This window comes from Heteronotia binoei, chromosome 21 (genome assembly GCF_032191835.1).
Source record: "Heteronotia binoei isolate CCM8104 ecotype False Entrance Well chromosome 21, APGP_CSIRO_Hbin_v1, whole genome shotgun sequence".
Classification (NCBI taxonomy): domain Eukaryota; kingdom Metazoa; phylum Chordata; class Lepidosauria; order Squamata; family Gekkonidae; genus Heteronotia; species Heteronotia binoei.
The window spans coordinates 153,900,615-153,920,066 of record NC_083243.1 but is presented as its reverse complement, the minus strand read 5'-3'; the positions used below and the strand labels follow the sequence as shown (position 1 = coordinate 153,920,066).

The 19,452-nt window shown below is 42.5% G+C and overlaps 1 protein-coding gene across 2 annotated transcripts in view; it reads left to right on the top strand.

Moving 5' to 3' along the window:
* Positions 1–19,452, top strand: part of SLC22A18 (solute carrier family 22 member 18) — a 125,822-nt gene that overhangs the window by 71,140 nt on the left and 35,230 nt on the right. For both annotated transcript variants that reach the window (XM_060262167.1, XM_060262166.1), the window contains exon 8: positions 7,718–7,818. In XM_060262167.1, the coding sequence (XP_060118150.1) occupies positions 7,718–7,818 (101 nt within the window). The remainder of the gene's footprint in view (positions 1–7,717; positions 7,819–19,452) is intronic.

The window sequence follows — 19,452 nt, the reverse complement described above, 5'->3', positions numbered from 1 at the left end:
TTTTCTGCCCAGGCCAAAACTGGTGAAAGGCACTTTTGGCTGCAGCTGCCACCTTCTTATGCAGCAGTAGGCCTGGATCCAAAAGCAACCTCAAAAGACGAACCTGTTCCTTCAAGGGGAATATAACCCCATTCAGGTCAGACTTTCTGATCACCAATAGTGTTTCCATCTTGTCAGGATTATGCTTCAGTTTACTAGGCCACATCGACTCCCCAACTGCTTCCAAACACTAGTTAAAGGTTTTCTGAAGCCTCCCTGGAATTGGTCTGAAACACAAAATAGAACTGTCATCTGCATATTGGTGACAGCTCAGCCCAAATCTCTGGCTGACTTCACTTTTGCATAAATGTGAAAAAGCACAGGGGACAATATGGAGCCTTGCAGGACCCCGAGGTCAAGGGGCTGAGCTGCAATGACCCAGCAACACCTTCTGAAATAAACCCTCCAGATACAAGCAGAACAAAACAGTTCCTTCCAGTCCCAGCCTGGAAAGAATACTATGATTAAAATCCACTGAGAAGTCCAGGAGAATAAAAAAAAGTTGCACTCCCTCTCTCTATCTGTCTCCTGGTTCAAGTCATCCGCCAAAGAAAACAAGGCTATTTCAGTCCAATAACCAGGCCTGAAGCCAGAAAGGATCCAAACAGTCTGCTTTATCCAGGAATGCTTGAAGTGGTCCAGCCATCACCTGGGCCCAGGTAGGCTTCTTTAGTAGTGGATGCATCTCAGGCTGTTTCAAGGCTGGGGAGGCTACCCATTCTCACAGACCCAGTAAGTCACTGCCTTGGCAGAGTTACATAACCAGGAAGGGTAGTTGTCACACAAGCAGGTGGTAGGCCTCAAACCTCCAAGGACCTTGTCCACATCTTCAGACTGAATAAACAGGAAAGTAATCCAAACCGCTGGACAAGTCAGCACCCTGGCACCATCTGATCCTGTTGCTGTTCATATAGAGTCCAACTCAGTATGGATGTGAGAAATTTTATCTGCAAAGTGTTGAGCAAAATGGTCATAGTGGATCACCAAGCAGTTCACTTCCTGCTGCAAGCCAAATCCCAACAGGCCTCTGACCACCTAGCACAGTTCTCCATTGTCCAACACTTTGCAGACTAATAGCGCTGGAAAAGTATTTTTCTTTGCCACTATCACGACCGCAGAGTATGCTTTCAAATGAGCTTTAGCCTCTGTCTTATCGGATTCATCCTGAGTCTTCCTCTGCTGTCACTCTAGCTGTCTTTTCATCAACTGCAACCATCAGTAAATCAAAAGACTACCTGAGCTCTAACATTTGAGAAAGGGAGCCTGGGAATCATTGTGTCAGCTGCTCAGGCCATTTTCTCATTCCAGGGCATTGACAGGAGCACCAACTATTTCAACAAGAGAATTCCCTAGAACTATCAAAAAGTCATTTAGATCCATCTGGCTCTGGGGGTAGACCATTTTGATAGATCTCCCACCCCACAGAATCTTGGTATCCCTATAACTCTAAATCCAAGCAAATAATGATCTTTCCACAACAAAATATGAGATCAGGAATGTGACATGCACAATGTGTAGGCTATGAAATCCTGAGCCACTTCCAACAAGACAGCCTCAGCATGAATGTTGAAGTCCCCCAGGACAGCTAGCCTAGGGGTCTTAAATACAATTCCCTAGACAATCTTTCAGCTCAGGCTGTGAGACTGGGAGACATCCAGCCGGCCGGCGAGGTCAGGGGGCCCAGCTGTGCTTGCACGGCAGCCTCCAGACGTCCCGCTGGCCAGCGGGGGTCAGGGGGCCCTGCCATGTTTGCACTGCTGGAATGGCCTTGGGTCAGCCATAGCTCTCATAGTTGTTGTTCTTGAAAGGGCAGCTGCTGTAAGAGCTCTCAGCCCCACCCACCTCACAGGGTATCTGTTGTGGGGGAGGAAGGTAAAGGAGATTGTGACTTCTCTGAGACTCTGAGTATTGGGCAGGATATAAACCCAATATCTTCTTCTTAGGCAGCAGAGTGGGCAGTCAGGCAGCTGAACCCCAGTCCTGTCTCTCAGTCCCAACATTAGATATACACCCTCAAATCTGAAAGTGATGCATCACACTAAAGCAGGGGTGGGGAACAGTGGCTCTCCAGATGTTTTTTGCCTACAACTCCCATCAGCCCCAGCCAACATGGCCAATGGCTGGGGCTGATGGGAGTTGTAGGCAAAAAACATCTGGAGAGTCACTGTTCCCCACCCCTGCGCTAGAGGGATAGAGTCCCTATTGACTATAGTGACACCACCTCCCTGCTCACTGGACCAAGGGCTTTTTTAAGCTGGAATGCACTGGAACACTGTTCCAGCTGGCATGGGCAGCATTCCGGCTGCCTTGGCCAGTGTTCTGGCTCCACCCAGGCAGCTTCAGGGGACCCAGCTACACTTGAGTTGCAGCCTCCCAACATCCCACTGGCTGGCGAGGTCAGGGGACCCAGCTATACTAGCACGGCAGCCTCCTGACAACAGCAGGGTTCAGGAGGCAAAGCTGTGCTAAGTTGAGGTGAGTTGCTCCCATCCTCTTTCTTTCTTTCTTTCTTTCTTTCTTTCTTTCTTTCTTTCTTTCTTTCTTTCTTTCTTTCCAACTCTCTCCCCCTCCCTCCTTCCTTCCCTTTCTTTTTTTTCTGTCTGTCTGTCTTTCTGTCAGTCTTTCTTTTTCTCTGTTTGCTTTATTTCCCACCCACCCCCACTCTTTCTTTCTCTGTCAGTCTTTCTTTCTGCCAATATTTATTTTTCCCTATTTGCTTTATTTCCCTTCCTTCCTTCCTTCCTTCCTTCCTTCCTTCCTTCCTTCCTTCCTTCCTTCCTTCCTTCCTTCCTTCCTTCCTTCCTTCCTTCCTTCCTTCCCTGAGTGGTGGGCATTGTCTTCTGAAGGACTGCTGCTGTGGTATGTGGGTGCCTTTGAAGGTCTGGTGGGAGCAGCTGCAACTTCAGAAGGGAGGGAGGGGTGGCAGGTGAGGGGCGGGAGCCAGCTACAACCAGTTCCACTTGCACTTGATTATCCCAGCTGGTGTGGCCTAATATGCTAATGAGTGTGTGCCCTAATATGCTAAGTTAATATGCTAATATTAGAGGATGTGGTCTAATATGCTAATGAGTTCCTGCTGGGCTTTTTCTACAAAAAAAGCCCTGACCGGACCTATGCTGACATATCACTGAGTACCCCATAAGAGAGGTTAACCCCTCCCCTAGCCAAGTCTCACTGATACATGCCAGGTCAACCCTCTCATCCAAGAAGCTGAATCCAGACAAGACAGAAGTAATGCGGGTTGGGAAGGCTGATATTCCAGAGAGACTGAATCCACTTGACCCAGATGGAGTAACATTGGCTTTTTTCAGAGCAGGTTAAGAGCAAGGGGGGGCGGGGAGGCACTCATGGAGCCTGCCTGGCTGTTTGAAAAGGAGTCTTCTAGAGTGCCTTCTATCAGCTGCATCTGATTGGCCAGCTTTCTCATTACCTGGACTCAGCTGCTATAGCTATGCGGATCCATGTTTCTGTAACTTCACAGTTGGATTGTTGCAATGCGCTCTACTTGGGGCTGCTCTTGAAGACAACACGGAAGCGACAACTGGTCCAGAATGTGGCAACCTGATTTTTTTTTTGAAAGCCGTGCCATAAATTTATAAGTTTAATGCTATAAGTTGCCTTCTAGCACATGATAGAATAAAATGGAGGAGTATAGGACACAAATATCTGGCAGGCACAGCTTGTGGCAAGATGGTTAGCAGCAGGAACTTTGTTTATATATATAATTTTGTATTATAATCAGGCCTCAGATTCAGTGGGAGCTCACAGGAGCTGTGCTCCTGAACCTTTCTGAGAATTCCACCTCTTTCTTCTGAGAGTTCCACCTCCTTGTCCATTGAATAGTATGTGCAGCTGCATAACAATCCTTGGATGAGCTCCACCACCTATTTTTCTACAAAACGACCCCTGATTATAACTCATATTATTTCTCCATCTTTCATTCCTACAATATCTTACATTCATATTACAGATCCATCAGTTACCTCCCTCCCTCTCCTCTCCCCCCACCCCCCAAATTGACGGTTATAGAACTCATTTATATTTGCAACCACATGCATACCCTTTGGAGCCTGAGCCTTATTTCATTATTGACACCTCCTGTTTTTACCCATCCTATATATTTATACCACCTTTCCTTAATTTCTTCAATCTTATCCTCTCCTTTCTTTCCTTGTTTTAGTATTGATAATATATCTGACTGAATCCATTCGTATAAATAAGTCCATTTCGTGGCATTTTTCCAACCAAATGCTATGACAAATTTGGCAACCTGATTGTTGTCAGGAGCTTGCCATTGGGAACATTTATTTTATTTATTTATTTTATGAATTTATAGTCCGCCCTTTCCCATGATGGGCTCAGGGTGGATTACAACACAATAGAACAATTAAAATCGAACAATAAAACAGTTAAAAGTTAAACATATGTTGTCCATTTTGAAGCAGCTTCATTGGCTGCCAGTCTGTTTCCAAGTTCAATTCAAGTACTGGTTATGACCTTCAAAGTCCTTCATGATCTAGGACCCACATATCTGAAAGACTGTTTTCATCCCTGTTCAAACTTTGATGATCAGGCAGTCATCTGTTGGTTATCCCACCACTTAGGGTGGCCCATCTAGCACCAGCCAGAGTCCAGGCCTTTTCCAACATTGGTCCAGCTCTGTAGAGGAATGGAGACCTTCAGGAGGTGCTGCAAGTCCTATCTGTCTATTTATTTATTATTATTATTTTCAATTTATAGCCCGCCCTTTCCCAAATGGGCTCTGAGCGGGTATGTTTTAATTATTATTGTGGGGATGTTTTAATTATTATTGTGAACGTCCTTGAACCAAGAGGAAACGTGAGATATAAATGTTTTGAAAATAAATAAATAAATGGCAGCTGTTTTACCTGAGGTTGATCTGGCATTTAGTAGCAGGATTTAGTAGCCTGGCAGATCGCTGAAATTATTACCAACATAACAGTGGTTGGAAGAAGAGCCAGAAAATTAATAGCCAGCAGATATCATTATCCCTTCCCCTTATCTGGTTAGCTCTTCTCCCACCACCGTATCCTCCCCATATCTTATACCCTGTGAATTGTGGCACCATCTCTCATCCCATGAATCATGATAGCATCTCTCAGAATTAGCACTGATTATTGTGTATGTGTGAAACTTTCAAAAGCAATCTGGTGTCAGAAGACTTGACAGTGCTATCCTAAGCAAGTTTATTCAGAATCCTACCAAGTACACTTAATTGGGGCTTACTTTCAGGAAAATGTCCTTCAAATTGCCCTGTAACAATATAATCATGAGCAGTGCTACACCCTTCAGTGGATTTACAAAGATGTAATCTCTTTTTAGGATTGCATTGTAAATGAGCCTTTCTGTTTAAGTCTGGTAAAAACAAAAGTTTCTGGCATTTATCTCAAAAGTCTTTGAATAAAAGCCCTTGACACCTGATTTTTACCCACATATTCTGTGCACCCAGTGGGTGAATACAGGCAACCAAATTACTGTACGTCTATAGGTGGAGGAATGATAAGCATCTTGCCAAGTTAATATGCACTTAGCATTTGGCAAATAGTTGTAGAATACACCAAGTGGATGTCTGCATCCACCCCAGTGCTACTTTTGCAACAAGTATTCCCCCTTCCCTGCAAAGGCAACAGTGTCATTTGAGTCTCTGTTCTTCAAGCACCATGCTGGCCCAGAATCTGCTTATCCTCTGGAGAATTCCCACTGTGAAGCAGATCCAGCCTTCTGTAATAGGAGATTTTAGCCTGAGGTGATTTGGCTGCTCTCCACATATTCATACTCAGTGCTGGAAGGATAACCCGCAAATAAATGTTCTCATTTATTTTCATCTCCTTGTTCCCACCATATAATTATTTTTAGTAATGTACATATATATTAGTCTAAATTACAGTGTTGCATTTATTTATATTATAAGCAGGGTTGTGGTGTACACAGATACAGTCCTGTCATTGATGGTCTTCTTTAAGCAAATTAAGCAAATTAATTTTGGAAAGCAGGACTGCTCAGCTTGAATTATGAAGGTTGTGGGCCTAGGCTCACTTCCCTAGAGGAAAGCTCCATTGAACATTGTGAGTTTTCCTTAAACATAGCATGACCAGAACCAATGGACTAAAATTAAATCAGAAGAGTTTTCATCTAAACATTAGGAAGAATTTCCTGACACTTGGAGAGGTTCCTCAGTGGAAAAGGCTACCTCAGGAAGTGGTGGGTTCTTCTTCTTTGGATTTTTAAAACAGAGGCTGGATGGCCATCTGGCAGCATTGCTGATCCTGTGGATTTAGGCAGATCATGAAAGGGAGGGCAGGAAAGGATAAGGCAATGCTCAGATCTTGTGGCTCTTCTTACATACTCAGGGTAATGCCAATTGCCACTTTAGGGTCAAGAAGGAATTTTCCTCCAGGCCAGATTGGCCCAGGAATTCTGGAAGTTTTTTGCCTTCCTCTGGGCATAGAGCAGGGGTCACTGGAGGAGTGGGAGGCATGAATTTCCTGCATTGTGCAGGGGAGAGGACTAGATGACCCTTAAGATCCCTTTCTATGGCATTGTACAGGAGATACCTGAACCTCATCAGTGCCTTATTTAAGTATCATCTTGTACAGAAGACCCTGGTTGCTTAAACCCATATGTTAGCTGTCCCAGACAATAACATGGTAATTATTTTTCTGCATGGGCAAGTTCTATATTTTGATGTAAATAAACAAAAAGTGCCATGCTTTTTCAGGGGGAAAAAAGCAGTTGAGGCTGCAATCATCAGGACACTGTCCTAGAATTAAACCCCACTGAATAACAGAGACTTATTTCCAAGTAGACATGCTTAGGACTGCTCCCAAAGACAGCAATTCTGAGCAGGCCTATTGGGATTTATTTGTTTATGTATTTATTAATTAAAACATTTATAACTTGCCTTTTTTCTTGGTTCAAGTGCACTGTACATTCACCGTTCTATCATTGCTTAAATAATGTGTTGAATACTCAGGTTTCAGAAGATGAACTCGCCCATTTTAAAGAAAGTATTTGAAAGAGAGTGGGAGTGTGAGAATGGATGCTGTGTCTGGATTGGGTTCAGTTCTTGGTACCCCTAATTAGTGGGGCTAGGAAAGGTGTCTGTGTGAGAACTGCTGCCTGTCAGAGTCCCCAGTGGTGGGGCAAGAAGGACCAGCACAAAACGTACTGGTGGTCACGGTCTATTCACCCATTATTCAGTTGGCATTGCATTCCCATCAGGCATCTGCATTGTTTGCCTGTCTTTCTTTTTTAAAGTTTTAACTGCCCCTCAGAATGCATCATTTCACATTTGTGTCATACGTAAGGGGCACAGTACTACAGGAATGGACAGTACTAAAGGGGAGGCATGAGGAAAATGCAACAAAAGACCAGCCAGGCATTGACACAGCTACTATGATGATAAAGTTGAGCAATAAAATGGGATCAATAGCATATATTACTATGCCATACAGATGAAAATGGCTGTTCTTCAAATGTATACATTTTGAATCAATCCTGAAGCCAGCCTCTCCTACACAGTTCCACCAATATTGTTACAGTATGTGTTTCTGACCATCTATCCTAAGGCTTGCCAACATATTTCTGGGGGGGCTCTTTGTGCATTTAACAATAAAAGTGGTCTTCCTTTTTCCTAAAAGCAGGATTCCCCCCTTAGGTTTGTTCATGATCATGCTTTCCATCATATCTATTAATTTCTTCAATCTGGAAGCATCACAGGCTGGATACCTGCTGTCCTATTCTGGAGTCCTTCAAATGGTAAGGGGAATTATTTGACCAGTGTTCCCAATGTCTTTTATGGGAAATAGTTGCAGTCAAACCTTTGGAAAAGAGGGGAATGGAGTGGGACCTGTGACCACAGCAAATGGAGTGGGAACAGGTTATGCAGATACCATTCCCACCCACTCCCACGCTGCTTGCTGTGCTAGTGCTACCTGTGCTTTTAGAGCAAATACATTCACACAGTCAAGTCAGTTATTACAAATTATGATATGAATGTACCATCACAGCTGCAACAGCACAAACAGAACTTCCATGTCCACTCACATCAACGCTTTCCAGTTGGATTGGTTTATGCATTCAGCTGCCCATCAAGGCAGTATTGCAATGAAGCATCCTGCAGTCCATTTGCATGCAGGCGTCAATCAGAATTCTCTTTCTTTGCTCCTAAAGAACCATAACACTTGATCCAGTGCTTTCTAAGCGAAACAAAGGCTTGAGTGAGAAGTGCATGGAAGGAACTTATATTCTTCTTTTTGAATATTTAAGCTATGTGACCAAAGCAAGAGTTCACTGTGTGAAGCCAAAGTATTGAACAACCAGTCCCACTTGCCTAAGAAGGTATTGCAAGATGGCCAGTTGGTTTTGAAAGTAGGAGGCATTTCAAAATAGCTTGTGATATGGCAAGGGCTTCGCCGTTTGCTGAGCAAAGGGAAAACAACACTGAATGCACGCAAGCCCTTAGATTTGTCTAAAATAGCACTTTTGGTCCAAAACCATGAGTGTTAGAGCTACTTTTAAGTTGACATGTTTTACCATTGTGTCATGAGACTTTTAATTTTAGCTTGCTAAGGTTCAGAACTCATAAAAAATTGTCCTGAGATTTCTTAGACGCTGCCTTCAGGTGAAGTGTGCATATGAAAAGCAGTCAAGAGATATCTGATGCAGACAGCAGAATATGTAAGTCTTAGTTCTGCTGAATTAATTTCTGTCAGAGTGCCTTTTGATCTTCAGGATGTGGAGTGCTGTTTGGTTTTTATGACAGTGTGCTAAAGTTTATTAGATAGAAAGGTTTGGGAGGTTGGATCAAAATTACAATTAGTTTCGCCTGCATATAGCTGGAGGAGTGTTGCTCAATAGAAACACTTTTAAGAGACTCTAATTTACTTATATTTCATTAATAACCAGCAGGAATCATTTGCATATTAGGCCACACTCCCTGACATCACCATTGTTCAATAGCTATGATTGGCTCATTTCAGATGTCATGAACAAACCAGAGTTTGTTCCTGATCTGCGTGAGCCTGATTCTTTACCAAGGCTTGCAGGTTCCCCATTGCTTGGCATGTTAAGATGGAATATGGAGGTTTTAGCTAACTCCACTTAGTTCAAATATGGGTGCCTTCAAAATTTAATCCCAATTACTAGGAAAGAAATTAACCTCGGTTTAAGGCACCAACATTCCAATTTCATGACTAATTGGTCTTAGTTAAAGACTCTCATGTTCAAGCTCAAGCAAAGAAAGAAGTGAGTTGGTGATCTCAATGGTTAACCATTCCTTGCTCCTTCAATTTGCTTAGATGTAAAGATGGCAAACCACCCCGTAAAAAAGTCTGCAGTGAAAACGTTGTGAAAGCAACGTCAGCCCAGAGTCAAAAAACAACTGGTGCTTGCACAGGGGACTACCTTTACCTTTTTAAAGAAAAACTGCTTCCTTCCCTCCCTGAGATATGTAAACCTTGGGATCGTTTGCGTTTTACACAATAGGATTGAAAGGTTATAACAGAAATGAAGGCAAATGTATTGTGGTCTTGTTTGCTTTAAATCTTTGTATGTGTGTGTGTATGTTCAGATCTGACTAGCTTAGTTAAATGAAAACTCAAATAGACACACACTCATTGTGTTTCAGAAATGAGGCATCTACTTTAGTGGGAAGAGAACACCATTTGTTTGTATGTACTCATAGCACACATTCCATATTAAGAACATGATAGGGAGGGGTTGAGCTCTGAAGAAGGGGAGAGGATTATGTTCTCCTTGGGAATAGTACTCTCCAATACAAAAGTGCTTGCATCTTTAAAATAGTAGATCTTTTCTTCCTCCTTCTTAAAACAATTCTTTTTTTCTGCCATTTTAACCATTTTCACAGTTCTATTCCATTTCCATCTATGCCTCCTGTGTCATTTCATATGCACATTATATTTGGTGGCAGTTAAGAAGCCTTTTAAACCTTGAAGAACTGATTTGTACCCAAACATGCCCTTCAGACCTGGGAGAATTTCACCATTTTCCAAAGGAAAGAAGTGTGGGCTCATCAAGATATAGACACACATTTACACACTGTTCATTGTGACTTTAATGGTTGATGTGGTTGTACAATTTATGCAGCGCTGAGAACCATATAAAATATATGATGCTCTAGAAAGTTCCATTAATTTCTATATACAGTTGCATGTAATTAAAATAATTTGGTCTAGTATATGCCCAGTAAAGGTGATGAGCACAGCGTACTTCCTCCACAATGTATTTTTACATTTTACGCTGGACTCAGACTTTGTTCTAGACCACCACGGCTACCCACCTAAGTCTATTTTTACACTAAAACTGTTGTTGTTTCCAATGTTGAGAAAAGCTGAGATAGCCACTGAAAGTGCCATATCCCTTAATGCCCTACTTTCACCAGGTTGCCTTGTCTCCAGTGAATCACAAGGGTTCTTATATTGTCAAAGTGACTCTGCACTTGTGAAGGTAATAAACTCCCCCCCCCAAAAAAAAATTGGTCTTTGGACCCAAGCAAAAGCCAGTGAGCGGGGAACATGAGGTAGTTATCTTGCCTGAGGCCTCTGTTGCCTGTACATGGGACCAGATTATATAAGACACTTGAGTTCCAAATGTCCCTAAAGAACAGCTGGGGAGGAGGATGCAACTCTAGGGAGAAGGCTGTTAATTCTTCTCCTCAGGCCATTTCCCTAATCAGAAATCTCCCCTCCCCCGGCTGCAGGCATAATACAGATACCACCCTTCTTCCCTGCTGGGATGTAAAGCAGGCTATGGGGCTATTCTGCCATTGGGGAAATAGCGTGGAGATGGGATTTTTTTAAAAAAAGAACCTTTTCTGGTACGTTCCCACTTTCTGCAGTTGCTTCTTTGAGCCAGATTACATATCTGTAGTCCCATCATATAACTCTAGTGTCATATATAGAGTGGCTCTAATTATAAATCCTCTGCAACTATGTACAGAATATCTAATAAATCCCATTCATTAAGGTGGGTCCACTTGCGCAAGAGCATGTTATGTGAAGAATTTCTTCAAATTTCTCCTTTTTGCTATAGCTTTTAACGGGTTCTCTTTTAAGATGGCTATTCAAAGGGATTTAGAGGCCTGTAATGGAACTGTCTGGGATTTTTTTGAGCAGGAATGCACAGGAACTAAATTCCGGCTGACTTGGCATCCAGGGTGTGTGGCCTAATATGCAAATGAGTTCCTGCTGGGCTTTTTCCATCAAAAAAGCCCTGGGAACTGTGATATATTATAGTCCATGGAATCTGCCAGGTTAATATCATCCCAAACAGGAGGGACCCATATATCACAGGAGGGATCTGCATAGATTGTCCTTTATGTCTGGCAATTCTTGATCACATGGCTGGTTAAACTTATCAAGAAGAGAGGTCCAGTTCTCAAATTATTGCTGTTTTTGTGTTGAGTGTTACCTGCAAGACTGTTGACTAGGCTATGCCCAGGCAGCCATTGCACTTGCCACACAACTGTCAACAAACTATAGCAATAAGTAGGAAGTAGGGGGAAACAGACCTCAACAAACTTGGGGCTTGTTGGCATAGTTTGTACTGCACCATGGACACTACTAATCTACTTGGATGAGTATGAAGATTTGCACAGCTGACATGCCACGACTTTAGCTGGATGATTTCCTTTTCTTTAAGGACTGGAATTCTGTTTTGTTTAGTCTATTTGCCTAGCCCCTTGACCTTTATTCCCAGATGCCTTGCTTCTTTTATTAATGTAAACTGTTTGGCAAGAGTTGTGAAGCTCAAGCAGAAAGCAAAACAGATGAATGAGTGAGAAGAGACAAGGTCTAATGGCACAAAAACTGTCAGACAAATACAGTAAGAGCACAGTGCCTTCCTTAAAGAGGATGATTTCAAGAAAGTGTCCTAACTTGGAGCTGAAGCAATCATGACATTCAGAATGTGGAACATGCCCAAAGTTGGAATTGCTCAAGGCTTACTATTAAGTGACAGCCACATAGGCAATCTGATGGCAGACAGCCAGCAGTTGAGTCGAATAAGGAAATTGTTCAGCCATCACGATAATTTGTCTCTCTGCCAGTATATATCCAGGAGGAAGTTCCCAATAGCACAAACGATGAGGTAAGGAACTGGGGTTAAAAGCTTTCTTGTTCCCCCCCCCCTTCAAAAAAAGAAAGAATTCAACTATCATGTGAAAATATTGTCTTTATGATGTACAGTGTGTGAAGAGGTTCATACCAGATCAGGGGTGTCTACTTAGAAGAGCCATGTATATTATCAAGAGTACAGAACTAGTTAGGGTTGCCAATCTTCAGGTGGGTAGATAAGCCGGAGAGCGGTCACTTCAGGAATATATAAACACACAACCAATTATTATAGCGACCGATATAACTAAGATATAATACGTGCACTAACAAACATTACAACAGGTAAAATTTAAAAACACATAGTCAAAAAATGTTTCTTCCAACAAGGAGTCCCGACGTGCAAGCAGTCGACTTAAAGGGTCCTACTTCAATTATTCTTCCAGCATAGGGTGCTCCATAAAATATTGTAACTATAGCAAAAAAATACACAGTCACACCGAACATACTATGTGTCATTACTATGTATCCCAAAAGTGTCATGATTATAGCTATATAATCAACAAAAAGGGATCACAGTTAATAAGACAGGTAATACAAAAAACAACTACTTTGATGTGCTGGCTAACAATATTTATTAAAATCATTTTAAAACCTTTGCAAATATCTTTTTGTACTTCATATTATGACTGAGATTCATTTTCACATTTCAATACGACAAAAAAAAAAGTCCTATGAGCACTCGGATGTAAGCTTATTTCGTCAATGGACTTCCTCAGGAGTAATCTTTCATACAATTCTTCCAGGGTTTACCAGCCTTTTTGTTACAACCCAATGTAAATGCTCTTCTACACCATCTTCGAGTTCTTTCATCCTGGAATAAACTAAAATACACTCAATAACACTTATGTGCATGTACTTTTATTAGGAGCTAAAGCCAGTCCAAACTATTTTTTTGACCAGATGCACAAGCCTTCTGGAGTTTGCTGGCCTTTAAGGCTGTCTGCAATATTTTTATTGGAAGCAAGCTGTTCTTTTGGATGGCCAGTTGCTCTTCTGCTCTCTCTATTTAATTATTTTTAATTTTTATTTCGAGCAAGCCATTCCTTTGACAGCAAATTTGCTCAAGCCACTTAAGTGTAAGATTCAAAACAGGCCAGTCCTGTGCCTCTACTAAATGCAAAAATCTCTCAAGAGTATAAGGATGAAAGAACTTGAAGATGGTGTAGAAGAGCATTTACATTGGGTTGTAACAAAATGGCTGGTAACCCTGGAAGAATTGTATCAAAGATTACTCCTGAGGAAGTCCATTGACGAAATGAGCTTACATCTGGGTGCTCATAGGACTTTTTTTGTCATATTGAAATGTGAAAATGGATCTCTGTCATAATATGAAGTACAAAAAGATATTTGAAAGGTTTTTAAATGATTTTAACAACTATTGTTAGCACATCAAGTAGTAGTTTTTTGTATTACATGATTATAGCTATAGCATTCAATATTCAACCCCCTCACAAGACTTCTAAGTTCAAACTGTGTTTTCATCAATGTCTTCAATGTGTTTGAAGACACATTGACACTTTTAGGAAACATTTTTGGACTATGTGTCTTTAAATTGTGCCTGTTGTAATGTTTGTTAGTGCATGTATTACATCTTAGTTATATTGGTCACTATAACCATTGGTTGTGTGTGTTTAAATAATCTCCAGGCGGGGGCAGGGGATCCCCCTGTTTGGAGGCCCTCCCCCCAGGGTCATCATAAAGTGGAGGGGAGGGAAATGTCCACTGGCACTCCATTATTCCCTATGGAAACTGATTTCCATAGGTTATAATGGGGAATTGATCCATGATCATCTGGGGCTCTGGGAGGGCTGTTTTTTGAGGTAGAGGCACCAAATTTTCAGCATAGCATTCAGTGCCTCTCCTCAAAACACCTTCCAAGTTTCAAAAGGATTGGACAAGGGGGCCCAATTTTATGAGCCCCAAAAGAAGGTGTCCCTGTCCTTCATTATTCCAAATAGAGGGAAGGCATTTAAAAGGTGTGCGGTCCTTTTAAATGTGATGGCCAGAACTCCCTTTGGAGTTCAATTCTGGTTGTCACAACCTTGCTGCTGGCTCCACCCCAATGTATCCTGGCTCCACCCCAAAGTCTCCTGGCTCCACCCCCAAAGTCCCCAGATATTTCTTGAATTGGACTTGGCGACCCTAGAACTAGTGTTTGCTTTCCTTAATTCACTGAAATGTTGGCTATATTGAACTATGTCCCACTCTATGGATGCTGTTAGTCATTAGATGTATAGAAACTTTATTTGAATAACTAACACAGGCGAACTTTCTGCACAATCACAGTGTTGTCCTAAGCAGAGGCACACTCTCCTCAGTCCATTATCATTTAAGAAGGCTGAGAAGAGTGTGCCTCTGTTTAAAACAGCACAGGCAGTTTTATGTGTTATCAATGCAGATGACGTTCTGCTCTGTCATGCAGTTAGCATGATCTCTCTCAGGGTTTAATATAGGTTTCCTGTCTGTCACATACTACCACAGGATCAGCACAAACTCTTCACTGCAGATTTCACATTTGCTTTGGGGATGTCCTTTAAACCTCTTCAGTAATCTAATCTAATTTCCATTAACTACAAAAGGCTCTCTATAGATCCCCAGAGCATTGCCACTACAAGTGACAAATTTTTCAAAATTTGTCAATTGCCTCGAAAAAGGAGGCAATCATTGTAAGTGCCTCCCTCCACCACCACCACCCCCCGACTGGAAGCAGTTTTAAATTATGAGGAAACTAAAGTTTCAGCAAGTCCTCATAAACATTTATTTTAAATCCACCACTGATTGAAATTACTGCTGTGATTCTGGCTTTATCCTTTAACATAGGCATAGCCTTCAGCAATTGACCTGTGCTTAAGAGACAGATCACCATTCATTATATATGAGCTAAGAGCCATTTTCACCTTAATCTCAAATTTGGAGGCTTGTTCTGTTGCTCAAGAGTACAGGAAATGTATTCTGTGCATGCTGTCTACACATGAGCACATGCATATGCCTTATACTGAGTCAGATAATGGAAGTTTATTGACTATTCTGATTGGAGGGACGGTGGCTCAGTGGTAGAGCATCTGCTTGGTAAGCAGAAGGTCCCAGGTTCAATCCCCGGCATCTCCAAATAAAAAGGGTCCAGGCAAGTAGGTGAGGCCCAGGGACTCTCCAAAGGCACTATGAGCCCTAGGTTTAACATTTCCTCCACCTCCCTCTTGATATAGGTGGCATTCGGGCCAGTCATCCTGTAAGGTGGAAGAGATACAGACCTCAAATCCCCCGTATCAATTTTATGATGTGCCAAATTATTTTTCCAGGCAAATTAGAAAAGATGCTCTGGAATCTGGTGAGGATGGCTTGAACTTGCCCCTGCTGGTCTTTAGTCAAGGCTGGGTCTAAGCCCACTTCACCAAAGGTGCTCCCGTTGGTGACTCTTTCTCAACCAGACAATTCAAAACTGGGATTCCCCCCACCTTTAGCCATTAATCATCTATGGCTTACACTAAGAGCCTTATGGGCCACGACACAAGGTCCTTTCCCGGCAGTGTCCCGTTCATTTTTCCTCCTGGGCTTTGTCACTAGCACAGGATCCTCGGCCTCGGATTCATACCACTCCTTCTGGTGCTGCTGTGGTCTTCCCATGTTGTTTGTAGTCTCCTCTCTGGACCCTCGCTGCTGTTTCTGGAACTCTGGCAGGCAAGTGATGACATCTGTCTCCTGGATGCTCTCTCGCTCCGACCAAGCCGCCTTTAGGTTGTCGAGTGGTCCTCTGGCTTGTTGACCATATAGAAGCTTGAACGGACTGAAACCGGAACTCTCCTGGGGTACCTCCCTGTGCCCAAACAGCAGATGTTGCACACACTGGACCCTGGCACTGGGATGCTTGTGTGTATGGATCTCATGGCAGGTGCTACCGACTTTCAAAACTCCTGGCAGACTGGAGTTTTCCCTCTGCTCAGGCAGGCACTTCGCTGCAGGAACACTGGGCAACAATGTCTCTCTGCAGTCAGAGGCTGCTTGCTTTGGTGACTGTTCAGTTGATATAAACTGCTGTGCCTCTGTGCTGCTAATCCTGACACTGACTGTGGCTTCCCCTTGACTCTCTGCCTGGGATGCCAGGTCATCTCCCAACAAAACTGGAAAATCAATGTCTTCCGTAACTCCCAGCTTTCACATGCCCTGGAAATTCTTGTGGGCAACTGGAACCTCTGCTGCAGTCACCTTAACAACAGATCCATCTATGCCCCCCAACGCGTCTGTCTGTTCTGGCAGGCACTGACAATGTTGATTTAATTCAGACCCTATCAAAGAGACTTGTGCACCCATGTCTCCACAGGTTTGCCGTTTCCAGTCACAGTCTCAATGTCCTCCAGTCACAAATCCTCCTGCACCCTTTCTGGTTTCTCTTGCTTAGTACTTTTTGTGGGTGTAGGGGCTTCAGGCTCTGGGTCTGTGCACTGGTCTTTCACAACTTCCACAGTCTCTGGCAGTTGTGAGACCTTCCCTCTTTCTCTATCCTGTCTGTCCATTTTTCTCTGCTCTACTATCTCTGCCCACTCAGCCTCTTCTTCCTCAACTGCCATTCTGGCTTTTTCTTGTTCTGCCTCTAATCGTGCCAACTCTAATTTATCATCTTTTCCCACTTTACCCAGCACTATCTGTAGCTTCAACCTTTTTATATCTTGGCTGGTGTTTCTCACAGCCTCTGCTCCCTCATCAGACTGGCTATCTCCCTTGGCTTTTCCCGCCTTTTGTGGTGGTGCCATTTCTGACAGGAATTTCCACTTAAAAATTAGTTCTGAGGTACAAAAATATAAACGTTCGTTCTTATGGGTATTTCGTATCCCAGCACTGGCACCAAATGTGAGGGAGGCGGTCAGAGCCTACTTGGGAGGGCAACCACTTTAAATTTCTCCCCAGTCACTTTCCCTCAGTCCCTCAGTCACACTCAGAGAAATCCTGTCAGACTCTCAAAATAATAGGCACCAGATGGTTTTAAAATTCAAAACCACGAAAATGTTTATTAGATAACAAAAGGCAAGGGAGAAAGAGAAAAATAATATTGATTAAAACTAATCAATAACAAAGAATCAGTTGGCAGCAGAATGTTGGCAAATAATCAATTGCTGAAAGTGGAGATTTTATCAGGCTGAGGTAAAATATAACAAATAACACTGGCAGAAGATCTTTTCAAAAACAATAAACAGGCAGGTTTCAGAATTCTACAGAATTCTTCTTCAGGCAGACTGTGCCTTCTGGGCACTCAGAATGCTGTTACTTCAGTTGTTTAGCCCTAGGCTTCGGTTATGCCAAATCATAAAAATAACAAACTACAATCACTCCTTACACACACATATAGAACTCCTGACTGGTGCCAGTATATTCTCCCTCACAGACATTCCACTAGCTACCTTCCAGGACTCGCACCCCTCAATACTGATGCGTCTCAGCCCCACAGCTAGTCTTCTGGTCTGAGTCTTGGGTAACCCTGCTGACCACCAGAATCCAGTTCTCCCTTCAGTGTGTCTTTGTGTGATCTAGTTTGTACACGGAGATTGCCTGATGTGCTGGCAAAAGCTCCCTCAGAGAGTTTCAAACTGCCTGAAAACTCTCTCTTTCAGACAGAGACTACCTAGCTCTGTCTCCCACAAGGAGCCCAGCCTCTCTGGCTGCTCTCAGCCCTCTTATCCAGTTGCCTTTACAACTGACCAGCCTAAGCCCACAGTCTTCCCTTCAGTCCTTTTCTGAAGACCTAACTCAAAGACTCCTCAGCTAAGACTCAAATCCTAAAAATATCACCAGAATTTATTGACAGTAATCATTGTTAATTGTTCAGGAAGGGAAGAAAGGCAGATTTCCCTTTTGTAATGTATTTATTGGGAGTTTCCAATTACATATTTCCACTGTAGGTTCAGAGGCTTATCTGTCTTTGAAAGCACACAAAGACAAAGTTGTTTCACCTGCAGCTTGTGTACACAGCCATGGGCGGCTCTTGTTATGTCACTTGCAAACTATTTCCTTCCTTTTTTGTATATTGATGACAGAACAGATTCCAGTTAAGGTAAAGAGTCTCCTGTTCATGCTACTTCAAAGAAGGTCATGTTGCAAAGACAAGCACAGTACTGGGGAAGATTAGGCCCACACAGCCTCTGTGTGAAAACATTGCAATTGGGAAGAATGGGGGGGGGATAAGAGTACATCAACTAGAACCAAGTGTCCAAATTCAGAAATTTGGGAGGTGGAGAGCCACATGCAGAAGTTCTCTCTAGTAAGTGCCTAGCTTGCAATTCTTGTATGCACAAGCAAAACTATGTGGAGGTATTTGCCTGCAAAACAGGTGATTTTTTGATGAGCAAACCAAATGAGTTTCATCTCAGTTATCAGTCTTGATTTTTTTTTCAGGTTATCAATCTTGCTTGCATTGCAATGCTTCCAATGTGGTAACATTTCAGAGTGTTTCCACAAATGTCAAGTTCCATGATTAAGGTTTTGCCACAACTTTTCAAATTATGTTTCAGTTACATGTATCTGAAGAAGTGTGTATGCACGTAACAGCTTATACCCAGGATAAAACTTTTTTGGCCTTTTGGACTCAAACTTTGTTTTCCCCATGTTTATTATAAAAGACTTTTCTTTTTCTTTTTGCAAATTCACTCTCAGGGATTGTTTTATCAAGGCAAACAGCATTTTGATACCAGGGAAACATTATCTTATATTTAAAAAGTATGCTACTTCTCCACCTCTTCAGGGACCACCCAGCAGTGAACATAATATTAAAGCATTTGAACAATTAATATACAGTTAAATATACAAAATGCAATTTAAAACTTCAATCCTTTCCTCCCTTGCCATTTTCTTCCTGGGGAACTAAACAAACACATTCCAAGCTGCTTCTATTCCTGTTTGGGAAAACTTACAGAAACCTATGTTATTCCTCCCAGGAGGGTCAGTTCAGCATGCACACATGCATGCATAAATAAATAAATAAGGCTTTAAAATATAGAATTATGGAATCACTGAGTTAGAAGGGTCCAAACAAGCCATCTTGTCCAACCCCCTGCTCAATGCAGGATCAGAGCATCCCTGACAAGCATTTGTCCAGCTGCTGCTTAAAGACTGCCAGAAAGGGGGAGCTCATCACCTCCCTAGGCAGCTGATTCCACTGTGGAACAACTCTTACTATTAAAAAAAAGTTTTTCCTAATATCCAGCCTGTATCTTCTCGCCCTTTATTTAAATCCATTACTGCAAGTCCTAGCATCTACTGCCAACAGGAA